We start from the raw sequence: 13,297 nt of genomic DNA on the forward strand, positions 1-13,297 counted from the left end.
TAGGAATAGTGCAAAACCTTAAGTAGCGCAAAGCTTAATGCAGCCCTTAGTTTTTAAATTCGTTGTCCTTAAGCACATGAAGTCCTTATTTTCAATAAATATTATATTTATTATATTTGTTTATATTCTATTTGGGTCATATACCTACATACATGTAAGACAAAACAAGTTCGAAATTTTCTACCGTATCTGTTTTGTACGACGTACGACAAACCAATACTGAAGAAAAAAAAGCTGAAAAATACATAGAATTTTTGTCGTAAACGCCAAAAGTTGGCGCTTACGACAAACCAACGCTAATCCGATGCTTATTTTGTGGATATACGACAAAATGAACACTAATTATCTCAGTAACGGTAAACGATAGGACAAATCTGATAACAGAAATGAAAAGAGAACGTTCTAAAACCTATTACTACATATCCAGTTTAAAAAAGTGCATTTTGGCGTTTACGACAAAACAACTCTCGGGCGACGAAATGGCTATGGCTGCACCGGTAGCTGTTGCTTATGCACGGGGAAGTGCAGCATCGTTTTCAAGCAAACGAGTACATGCTGCATCGACTCCTCAAAAAATACCAAAAACTCGTAAATTATTTCCAGAAACTTGGATATACGATATGGGAAAAGAGTAAATTAAAACGATTACTTTTATTTTTGGGGTTTTACAATAATTGTTATGTTCGTTTAAAATTTATCACGCATGTTGAGGTTATTTTATTTTGCATAGTCAATATTTAAATAATTTGGGTCCATTTACCTATTCATCATTGGTCATATCTTGTTTAAAGATGTCCATTTAAAGCATGGATAGTTAAAGTAAAGTTGTATTTTGTTCTGAGAATCAATCAAATTCAACATTGGGCGCCATTTTTATAAGCTTTAAACCTTCTATAATTCAAATTTTCATATTTCACAAACTTGTTTGCAAAGTTTTATACCCACGGAGTACTAAATTACATTAAAAATTGTTAATGGATAATTTGAAGTTTAAAAACTATATTTGCAAACAATTTTTCCCACCCGTGACATAACCACAATATTTTTTTTTTATTGGATTTTTATAATTTAAGATAAGAATTTTTTGTGTCAAAAACCCCAATCATACGATTTAATCATAAAAAGTCAAGTCTATATTTGTCCCACCCGTTACAGAAAAAAATTGCCCTTTATTAAATTATATTAACTAAAAATATAATTATAATTAGTATTATAAAAACTCATGTAGTACATTTAATACAATTTGGTAAAGAAATAATAATGTACTAAAAAAGTATCCCACCCGTTACAACAGAATATCTTTATGGTTTTGCAGGGTTTTCTTATTTGTCAGTCTTAAAAGTTGTCTTAGTTAAAAAAGACTACAAAAAAAAAAACTATCAGCAGAAGAAATGCAACTCTTAAAAATATGCAATACAAATGATTTAATGAATTACTTTTAAACATTTTACTTTTGTATAACATAACTAAATCATCTACAAATATTATCTCTTAGCGGATTACTTTTACGATGATGATTTTCCATTACGACCTAGAGGTGGAGCGGATATAAATTCTTTCTTCCCAGCATATGAACATAGTTTAAATGATGAAGAAGAAGATGAAATTGAAAATCAAAATTCTTATGCGGGTAAATCTAATGAAATTCCCGTTTTCGTTAGAAATATGTTTCCAGAAAATTGGATATTTTCCGATTTAAATGAGTAAATTTTTTTGTCTTTTGTTATGATTTATGAATGACAAAACAATAAATGCACTCCATATAACATTTTAAATGCACTGAAAATAAAAAAAAATACTCAGCCAGATTGAAAGCATGCAAAATGATATTTTTTATATCCAAGGATTATTAAATTACATTAAAAGTTGTTAAAGGATAATTTGAACTTTAAAAACTCTTTTTGAAAACAATTTGTCCCACCCGTGACATTACAATTTTATTTTTTTTCTCATATGAAGGCATTAATTTGTTTCCTTTTTATTGGATTTTCATAATTTAAGATATCATAAAAAGAATCATAAAAAAGTCTCTAATTTATCCCACCCGTGACAAAAAAATGCTCTTAATTGAAATATATTAATACAAAATATAATTATAATAGGCATTATAAAAGAATAAAAGACTTAGGTAATATAATACATTTGGTAAAAAAAAATATAATAATCATAAAAATATCCCACCCGTTACAACAGAATATCTCTATGGTTTTGCAAGGTTTCTTATTTGTCAATCTTAAAAGTTGTCTTAGTTTCAGAAAAATGGGTTAATATCTTACAAAAAGAACTCAGCAGAACAAATGAAACTCCTTAAAATATGCAATAAAAATTATTTTTTAAATTTAATTATTTAACTGTAAAATAAAGTCACATTAATTTTACTTTTGATTAACTTAATCATCTTCGACAATTATCTCTTAGCGGATTACTTACTTTACGAGGAATATTCTCCATTACAAGCTAGAAGTGGAGGTGGGGATTATTTTGAAGAAAGTTCAAATGATGAAGAAGGAGATGAAGTTGACAATAAAAATTCAGCTGCGGGTAAACCCAATGAAATGGCCGTTGTCGTTGTTAGAAATATTTTTCCAGAAAATTGGATATTTTCTGATTTAAATGAGTAAATTTTTGATTTTCTTTTGTTATGAATAACAAAAAAATAAATGCACTTTTTTATTACATTTTATAATTGCACTGAAATAAAAAAAAAAATATTAACTCAGACTAAAGTTATGCGAAATGATAATGCTTAATACATATTATTCATATTTTTTTTTTTCAAAAACAAAAAAAAAAATAATCTACTACCTTTTAATTGATTGGCATATCTTTTACATTTGAGTAGACTAATTTATAATTTTGATTGCATACCTTGGGGATTTGGCAAAGGTAGTTACATCTTAAAAAATCATTTTCTCGGTTTCTTAAAAAAAAAAAGTTGAGATAACATTTTTCCATGATATTACGATGGTCTGTATAAGGATAAGGAGCTACAGCCTAAGGGGTTTTATTGAATTAATTTTTTTTTGACCAAAAATAACGGTACTTGTCATATACCGATTTTAGTAAAGTTGAAATTGCTTAAAAACGGCTGCAACGATTTTGTTTAAAAAATTCAAATGTAAGTCTTAAGACAAGGTCTATCTTGTAAAGAAAAAATATCTTGTTTTGAAAATCATTACTAACGGTACCTGCCATAGAACCGTTTTTTTTTTTTTTTGATTCGATATTCTCCGAAACGGCTTATTCGATTTCAACGAAACTTTTTGTAAAGAAGCACATATATAACTCAAATATAAGCCAAAAATAAAATTTCAAAAAAAATAATTTTTGGATTTTTAAAAAAATTTTGAAAAATTTTCGAAAAAGGGACATTGTATTTTTTTGAAATTTTGTTTTTGTATGATCGATTGATTCAGAAATCGAAAAACATAGAATTATGGTACTTGTGAGGTATGTTCAGGTAATAAGGCCTAGCTAAGAAATCAAATTGTATAGTTAAAAAAATTATAAACTGATTGCTAATAACAAAAAAAATACGAGGCTGTAAACGAGAGCAAAATAAAAATTTTAAATATATTCTTAGTGGGCCTTTATATACAATGATAGGGTAATAAGGCCCAGGGCTTTGAATAAGTATAAACAACGAGATATTGTATTGTATTCTATTGTTTTGCTTTATTGCTAATAAATATTTTTTTTACTTGTATTATCAGGCATCTTTGAAATTCAGTATTACGCTTACAGTGATGATCGCATGGTGCATTTAGAATTTACAAGTGCAAAGAAAAAACATAGAATTTCACCAGCAAGTGGCGGTCGTCGAAGAGAAACTGTAGTTAGAAAAGAATTTCCAGAAAGTTGGATATTTTTTAACAATGAAAAGTAAATATTTCAAAATTCGTTAAAAAAATATTAGTGCATGATAGAATTTGTGTTGTGGAAAGTATTTGCAAATTTTGTTCCTATGTCCCAAACAAGCAAACCCATATCCAAGTTGTATTGCATGTTGTAGTGTATTCCTTCAAAAGAGTCCATAAAAACATTGAAAAGAAATTAGTCTATGTCCATCATCAAACAAAAATATATTTATGTATAAAGTTTTTTTTAAAATCAGATAAATTATGTAGAATTTATACTGTAACAAAAAGTGGATTTTTTGCGACCCTGATGCCAACAATATAAATTGCATTTTTTCAAGTGGAGGGTTTTCTGAGTTCTGATTCTAAAGAGAAGAATTCTTAGATAATTCCTACTTCCAAATTTTTGATCCTTTAAATTATTTAAACACATAATCCTTATTTGCAGTTCAGATAATGAGATGGTCCGTAAGATCTGGAGGAAATATAATGCCCGTATCAATGTCTGTTCCAATACGGGGCGTAATTAAATCATCAGCATCTCAAGAAATTCGAAAAACTCGTAAACTATTCCCTGAAACTTGGGTCTTCGAAAATTCCAAAATGTAAATACAAATTATAAAAAAAAAACTTTCTTAATTTTTGGGTCCAGAAGTTTGGTTTATAAGAAATTCACTTGATTGTACTTAAGTTAGCAAAATCTCTATTTTTGTTTTGAAAGAAATGGGAATCACGCATGTTTGGTTCGATCTAAAGCAAAGGTGCATTTATTTGTTGGTAAAACTACGATATTTCATTCACAAACACTGGACATTTTTTTTGATTGCACAGATTTGTAAACAATATAATCAGCGTTGGGCGCCATTTAAACAATAGGTAATCATTTTTGCACTTAAAAGACATAATTCTTGGTTAAAAAATATTCTTGTTTTTGTTTTAGTTTTATTTTAATTGAAACGAATTCCAATTCCTTGTTATTTTTTTATTTATTTTATATCTAATGAAAAGCCACTATTCATTAATTTTTAATAATTTGCGCCTAAAATTATACTCGTCAACCAGAACAAACAAAAAATATTTTCTATCTTTTAGAATATTATTTTGGTTGCGATGAAAATTTATGTGACAGATTTGGATCGGACTTAATTGATATACGAGTAGAAGAAGCAGTTGGAGATTCTAGTGGAGGGTTTTCTAGTAAACCCATTGAAATGCCTGTGATAAGAAAACAATTTCCAGAAAATTGGATATTTTTTGATATGAATAAGTAATTTTTTTGTTGTTATTGTATTTTAAAGTTGTTGGTAGTGATATTCCGATTCTACAAAATTTTGGTAATGGTTAAAAAAAAAAATAAATAAATTTCTTTCATCTTATTTCGAAAACAAAAAACAAACAAACAAAATATATGGTAGTAGATTAGTTTGCTTTAAATTGCATTTAGCTCAATTTCTAACTTACATACTTTTTAGAAAAAAATTTATTTAAACGGTTATAATGTCCGTCATTTTGAATTAAAAAAAAAATTTCAGCTTTTTCGTATTCTTCATACTAATATTCTTCAGTGAAACAAATTTCATGACCTCTTGCAAAGAAATGGTCGATATCTACCTCCAAATGTAAGAAAATATTGTTTGGATGCAAATAACTCTGCAAGGAGTCCTCCAGGAACCTTTTGGTTCAGTTATGAATAGAGTTTAAAAAGGCTAATCTTTTGATATCTCACTTGACGAATTAGGAGGAAATTTTTTAAAACACATTTTTTTGGACAAGGGGTTAACCTTGATTTTTTCTCGATAATGAAAAAAAATAATAATAATTTTTTTTTAACCTTAATTCATAGGCTTCTTCACTGTGAAAAAATATCTTAAAACCAAAACATGTTTCGAGTTTTTGGTCCGTAGATAAATACCTCCGAAAATGAAAAAAAAAAAAAAAATATTTCAATGCACAAAAGCACTACTGTGCGTCTTTTACTAAGACTTAAATCTTCTTTTATAATGCCAAAAAAAAATTTTAGAGATACGATTTTCTGTTCTTAACCCTAGTTTACATCCTGGGGTGTGATACACCCCAGACGACTTTTAAATGCTTGTAACTTTTTAGAAAATCAGTTTTTCGACTTGGGATACAAAATCAGTGAACAAAATTCTTTTTTCTAAATAGTTTTCTTCTTTATTTTATCAAAGAGCTTCCATTTGATTTTTTGGAAATTTCGTGTGAAAAAAGGTCGTCCACACTTGCCTGGGGTGTGTTACACCCCAATGATCAAAATGTGAAATAAATCAATTTTTTTTAAGTGTTTATTTTATTTTTCATGAATTATAAGTAAATCATAATTAACATTTCGATGTGTAAGCTTATTCTGGTATAGGTAGATCGAAGTTCTGGAAAAAATTTAGTACAAACTGTATTGATGTGGTGTTGACAAGTGTTTTTTTCACAAACATCGCAAGTTGATCTCGATTTCCTGTCGCCTGCTCTCGGACAAAGGTGGCAATTTTACGAACGTTTTTTTTATGATTAGCAATAACTGTTTGCGTGGAAGCTTCTCGTGAACTGAATGAAAAACTGCGATTGTCTTCCCATACTGCATCATAGAGAGCATCAAGACTAGTTTTGGATAACCTTTTTTTCTATAGAAGGATGCGAACGATCATCCAACTCTATTTCCATTTGTTCTTCTACAAGTTGGATAAGCTTTTCGTTTCTAAATAACTTTATATTTCTTGAAGGAGGGTTAAAATGGCGAAAAATAATAACTGTGGCTAATGCTGAATTATCCAATAAATTGTAAAATACAACCATGGGCCACCGAATGGTTTGGTGAGAACATGAATATAAAGATACCATTTGGTCAAACAAGTCGACTCCTTTTATTCCGTTATAGAATAATATCATGACAGGTTTATTTTGAGGTCCAAAAACTACTTTATCAACAATGTGCTGTGTTGAAAGCAGTCCAACTTGTTTCCTGGGTTTTGGAACCCAAGTCTAGCATTGCTCTCAACGCTGTTGCTCTTTCTTTTTCATCGCCTTTATTATATTTTTTTCAATAATTTATCTATGTAAATAAGACACTAAAACAAAAATTACATTTAAAAAGTTATTTCACTTTTAACAATTATGTTAGAAAACAATATTTTCATACTTAATTTTTGATAAATTGCAAAGCTTTTCGCACTTATCTACAAAATCGCCTTAAATTTTGCCGAACAATTCACGTATTTATAAACAAAAACAATTTTAATGTCAACTCGATTGCAAAAAAAACGTAAATAATTCACCAGAACATTAATTTAAACAAATATATGCGCTGAAAACTGTTGGGGTGTAATACACCCCAGGCAAGAAAGGTAGTAAGTTTTTTGGGGATGTAAACTAGGGTTAAAATAGTTTTTATCGGACTCACCCCGATACAGACTTTATAGCTCGCTCTTTGAGTTGATTGCTTTCCAATTCGTTATTTACTACATTAATTCTGGTGTTCCACAGGGTTCTATTTTGTCTCCGAATCTCTTTTTTATGTCTCCCAATCTCTTTTTTATGTTCAGAAGTAACTTACTTATTTTGCGATGACTAAGCTTTGATGGCCTAAAATTATATCAAAATTCAAGTCCTTTTTGAATTCTGATCTTGACAGCATATTAAAAGTGGGGGTGAAGTGAAACAGAGTAGAATTTAATACCACAGAAACCCACCACAAAAAAAACTGAAATGTTTATAATTTGATTGTCTTTATTTGCTATTTAACTTGTATAAACTTGTATCAACATTTCAACACTTTTCAGCTCGTCCAATATGGCGTAATCGGTCAAGAGTATCTCTGAAAAGAACCGGTGTAGAAAATAGATTATTTTATTCAACGCCGATTATGGCGGCATCAGGAGTTCGACCTGTGCATGCAGTATCAAGTATTTCTCCACCGTCAGCACTTGAAATAATTCCCAAAACTTGTAAATTATTCCCCGAAACATGGATATTTTATGACAATTCAAAAACGTAAATTTTATAGAAAAGAAATAATTTTTTTTGGGTTAGAAATAGTTTTTATGTCTTCATTCGTAGAAATGCCTGTTATTTATAAAATACCTAAATCCGAACACTTAGCATACTCTTGGTTTCTTAAAAATTATTTGACAGAACATGGAAATAACTCACAGAAATTGGCAATTTATTATTTAATTCTTTGGGAGTTTTCACTTATTGATATTATCAAATTCGTCTAAAATTTCAATAATAAGTATCTCCTAAAAAAGAAACTAATTTGTTTAATTTGCGCTTTTATTTGTGATTTAACATTTCCACACTTTCCAGCTCGTCGAATATGGCGTTATAGGTCAAGAGTATCTCTTAAAAGAACCGGTGGTGAAAATAGATTACTTAATACAATGCCAATAATGGCTGCATCGGCTGCATCAAGGCCTCGTCCTGTCCATCGAATATCATCTCCATCATCAGCAACTGAAATAATTCCCAAAACTCGTAAATTATTCTCCGAAACTTGGATATTCTATGACAAATCAAAAACGTAAATTAATGAAAAAAAAAAAAATTTTTTTTTGTGTTAGAAATATTTTTGTATGCCCAATGCCCACATTCTACATTGTTAAAAATTATATTTGACAGAACATGGAAATAACTCACATAAATTGACAATTTATTATTTAATTCATTGGGAGTCATGTGCATGTTGTGTAGGTATATGTTTATTAATTTTTGAAACAATTAAAGACTAGGTAAATGTCCCTTTTTTAATTATACCTCACTCTTCTTGCATTATATTAAATTTTTTTTTTTTCTGATCCAACGTTGGGCGCCATTTCAATAAAATTCGTTTAGATTTTGTTGATTGATAACTTTGAAATCTTTACATCTATTACAATTTACAAACTGATTAATCTTAAAAAACAAATTGTTTTAGGTTTAGGTGAATTATTGGTTATGGAATACGATGATGACAATATAATTGAAACAGGAATAAATTTTCATATTTTGGAGGAGGATATGGCAGAAGAACCTCCTCAAACAGTTGAAGTAGCTGCAGATTCTGGTTCAAAGGTTTCTATTTCTAGAGAGTATAATAATGAAATGCCTACGATAAGGAAAATTTTCCCAGAAAATTGGATATTTTCTGATATAAACATAAACAAGTTAAGAATAAAAAGATAAAAATTAAAAAATCGTGAATAATATCCAACTTCATTAAAATCATTTATGCAAAAATAAGACACAAACATAAACATTTCTATTTCATACTTCCCAAATGCAAATTATACTAATTAGGTGAGGCAAATGATTGGCATTTTCTTATTCATTTATCACTTTTTAGTAGCCAAAGATGTTTTTTGTTTGGTTATTTTTTTCTCCCTAGAGGTAAAGTTCAAGATTTATCTATAATTGAAAATTGAATGGTTCATCTCATATAAAAAAAAAAAATAGTTTTTCTCAATGATTTTTGATTTTTATAAAAAAATTTATGCACTTTTGCAAAAATCAGGTCAAGCTTTTGAAATAAAAAATTTAGTTTTTGAACCGTTACTTTCGAAAACTGCCATAATTTTCGACTTTCTCGTAAATAACTTAACCGATTTCAACAATTAAGTAAGCCATCACTCTTACACTTAGTGAAACTGTTAAAAAAATCGTTTTCGAACTGTTAAAATATATTTTAATTTTTTTTTGAAAAATGTATTTCTTGAAAGAAGGTAGAACACCTCAAGAGATAAAAAAAAAAAAAAATAAAACAACTGGATCGCATTTACTAGCGTAAAAGTTTTCAAATATAAATGCTTTCAGAAAATCCATATATTTTTGTATATATTTTTATAAGGAATTTATTAAAAACTCAAAAATTTATATAAGAATATTTTTTTTTTTTAATTATACAAAAACCTCTCCTAAAGTGGTTTTAATTTAAAAAAAAAGTATGGCATACAAATTCTTATTGAAAAAAAGTCTTAAAATCGAAAACAAAAAATTAAAAACAATGGTCATATGTTATAACTAAGAACTAAGGAGTAAATAACTTCCAATGTAATTTTCCATAGTACTGAGAAATAAGTTTTCAAACGCAAAACTTTGAAAAATTTAACTAATTAAATGTTGGATTAAAACCCTATTGTATGAACTTTATTTTATCAACATTTCAACACTTTGCAGCTCGTCTAATATGGCGTAATCGGTCAAGAGTATCCCTTAAAAGAACCGGTGTTGGAAGTAGATTATTTTATGCACAACCGATGGCTGCATCAAGGGTTCGACCTGTACATGCAGTATCAAGTATTTCTCCACAGTCAGAACTTGAAATAATTCCCAAAACTCGTAAATTATTCCCTGAAACTTGGATATTCTATGACAATTCAAAAATGTAAATTATAAAAAAAAATTATAATTTTTTTTTTTTAATTTTGGGTTAGAAATAGTTGTTATGTCTTCATTCGTAAAAATGCTGTTATTTATAAAATATCTACATCGGAACACTCACTTTCTGAAAATTGTTTAAAATTTATTTGACAGAAAATGGAAATTTATTATTTATGTGATTCATTTGGAGTCATGCATGTTGTGTTTATTCATTACCTTAAACATATTAATGAGTATTTAAACTATCGAATGATTTGAACTATCGATAGTTAGTAACTGAATGATTTGAACTATCGAATAGTTCATTCATTCTAATAAAAACTATCGAATATAAAATAGTTTTTATTCGATAGTTTTTATCCGATAGTTTTTATTCGATAGTTTTTATTAGAATGAATAAATGAATGAATGAATGAATGAATGAATGAATGAATGAATGAATGAATGAATGAATGAATGAATGAATGAATGAATGAATGAATGAATGAATGAATGAATGAATGAATGAATGAATGAATGAATGAATGAATGAATGAATGAATGAATGAATGAATGAATGAATGAATGAATGAATGAATGAATGAATGAATGAATGAATGAATGAATGAATGAATGAATGAATGAATGAATGAATGAATGAATGAATGAATGAATGAATGAATGAATGAATGAATGAATGAATGAATGAATGAATGAATGAATGAATGAATGAATGAATGAATGAATGAATGAATGAATGAATGAATGAATGAATGAATGAATGAATGAATGAATGAATGAATGAACTGTCGATAGTTAGTAACTGAATGATTTGAACTATCGAATAGTTCATTCATTCATTCATTCATTCATTTATTCATTCTAATAAAAACTATCGAATAAAACTATCGAATAAAAACTATCGGATAAAAACTATCGAATAAAAACTATCGAACAAACTATAGCATAAAAAACTATTTGAAAGAAAAAACTATCGTATAGAAAAAACTATTAGAATGAATAAACTATCGAAACTTTTCGATGAATAAACTATCGAATAAAAAAAAAAAAACTATTCGAGTAAAAATAGTAACTAAATTAATAAATGAATGTTTTAAAACTATCGAATGAATGGATATTTTACAACCATCGATAGTTTGATAGTTTTTCTTCGATAGTTCCCATCACTAAGTTAAACCTTAATTTTTTTACCGACTTCCAAAAAGGAGGAGGTATTCAATTCGTCTGTATTTTTTTTTTTTTTTTTTTTTTTTTTTTATGTTTGTTACCGCATAACTTTGGACTGAGTGAACCAATTTTGATAATTCTTTTTGTATTGGAAAGCTGGTGGCTGCAGTGTGGTCCCATTTCAATTTCGTTCACTTTTAGCCATAGGAACTATTTTAAAAACCATAAAACCCAGTTTTGATCCATGGAAGTCGGTTTTGTTTTTTTGCTAAAAATGATTATTAAATATTTAACTTAATAATGCTCATTTTTAATACACTCCTGCTCAAATTTAACGCACATCCTATTTATTTTAAAGTAAAGTCCTGCTATTACTTTATTCCACAGTATCATGGTTATTTTCTCAAATGAGACAATAGTGATCTTAAATTAAAGGTATGGAATAAAATGTTTGTCGGGAAGATTTTGGGAGAGATTTGCTGAAGTCTGTCTGTTAACCCCCGAACCTTTTAAAGAAGAGTCATAAAATTTCATGGAGTTAAATCTGCTTTACAACACCTACGGAGTTAGCGAACCTTTCTAGACCTAAGTTAAGTACCCAAAAATACTTGACTGATGCCCTCGAACAGCATCCGGTTCCAATCACCCCTAGATTTGGTCCACAGTTTAGTCTGATGCACGATAATGCATGCTAGAGTAGTTTGAGAATATCTTCAAGATTTTAATATTCCAGCTTCGGATTAACCACACAGAAATCTGGATTTGAATTTAATAGAACATGTGTAGGAAATATTGAAAAGATGCATTCGCGACCGAAATCCACCTCCAAGCTGTCTTGATCAACTGAAAACTTCAGTGAAAGAAGTGTTAAAACAAAACCTTCAAAAGTTAATTAGTGGAATGCACAAACGACTCCAGGTTGTCATATGCGCTAGAGAAGACTATACCAAGTATTGCATACAATTATGGGAAAGAACCGTCACCCGCTTCCATTTTTTTTAAATTTTTCTTCTTAAAAATAAAAATAATTTTATAATCAGTTTTCAGACCTGAAATTGTTAAATTTGGTTTATCTTTTTTTTGGTTGATAATACTGTTGCAGTTTAGCATTTTTTCGACTTGCTAAACAATAACAAAACACAAAAAAATGCATTAAAGAATTTTAAAGCCTTTTAAAATAAGATGCAGGGGTATAACTTCAGACGAAAAATGTGTGCGTTAATTTTGAGCAGGAGTTTATATACATTATACTTTTTTTGTGTTTTATTTAAATTTTATTCAAACTGGGCGCCATTTCAATAAATTCTGAAAATGTAATAAGTCATTAAATCTATTACAATTTTCAAATTGATTAACCTACAAAAAAATTATTTCTTAGTGGATTACTTTTACGATGATGACATAATTGAAGGAGGATTAAATTTTCATATTTTGGATGATAGCATCTCCGATAGAATAGCAGGACCTCGAACAGTTGAAGCAGCTGGAGATTCTGGTTCAAAGGTTTTTAGAAAATCAAATGAAATGCCTACGATAAGAAAACTTTTCCCAGAAAATTGGATATTTTCTGATTTAAACAAGTTAAGATAATAGAAAATAAAATCCTGAATTATATCTAACTTCATTATAATCATTTATTCTGATAAGACACAAGGGAACTGATAAAAAAAAAAAACAACATAAACATTTCTATATCATGCATATGTTTCCCAAAACCAAATTATACTAATTATGGCAATTGATTGGCATTTTCTCAATCATTTTTTACTTATTGGTATCAAAGGGTGTTTTGTAGCCCCCTCCCCCTAAACCATTTTATAACTTTTTACTCCTTTTGGAAAAAGGTTATTTAATGCAATATATTTCTAGACTAAACAAAACGTGCTGGAATGGGCAACCCATATTAT

The 13,297-nt window shown here is 28.5% G+C and overlaps 1 protein-coding gene across 32 annotated transcripts in view; it reads left to right on the forward strand.

Moving 5' to 3' along the window:
* LOC129907878 (CD109 antigen) overlaps positions 1–13,297 on the forward strand; it is a 57,678-nt gene that overhangs the window by 35,453 nt on the left and 8,928 nt on the right. Inside the window, exon 9 of one of the 32 annotated variants that reach the window (XM_055984302.1) lies at positions 8,782–9,010. The exons of 24 other annotated variants lie outside the window; for them this stretch is intronic. In XM_055984302.1, coding sequence (XP_055840277.1) covers positions 8,782–9,010 — 229 coding nt within the window. Of the gene's footprint in view, positions 1–477; positions 632–2,418; positions 2,618–3,713; positions 3,883–4,305; positions 4,463–4,949; positions 5,125–8,781; positions 9,011–10,019; positions 10,228–12,768; positions 12,971–13,297 lie in introns of all 32 variants that reach the window. 7 more of the 32 variants (XM_055984303.1, XM_055984310.1, XM_055984324.1 and 4 more) reach the window with 7 other exon arrangements.

This window comes from Episyrphus balteatus, chromosome 1 (genome assembly GCF_945859705.1).
Source record: "Episyrphus balteatus chromosome 1, idEpiBalt1.1, whole genome shotgun sequence".
Lineage (NCBI taxonomy): Eukaryota > Metazoa > Arthropoda > Insecta > Diptera > Syrphidae > Episyrphus > Episyrphus balteatus.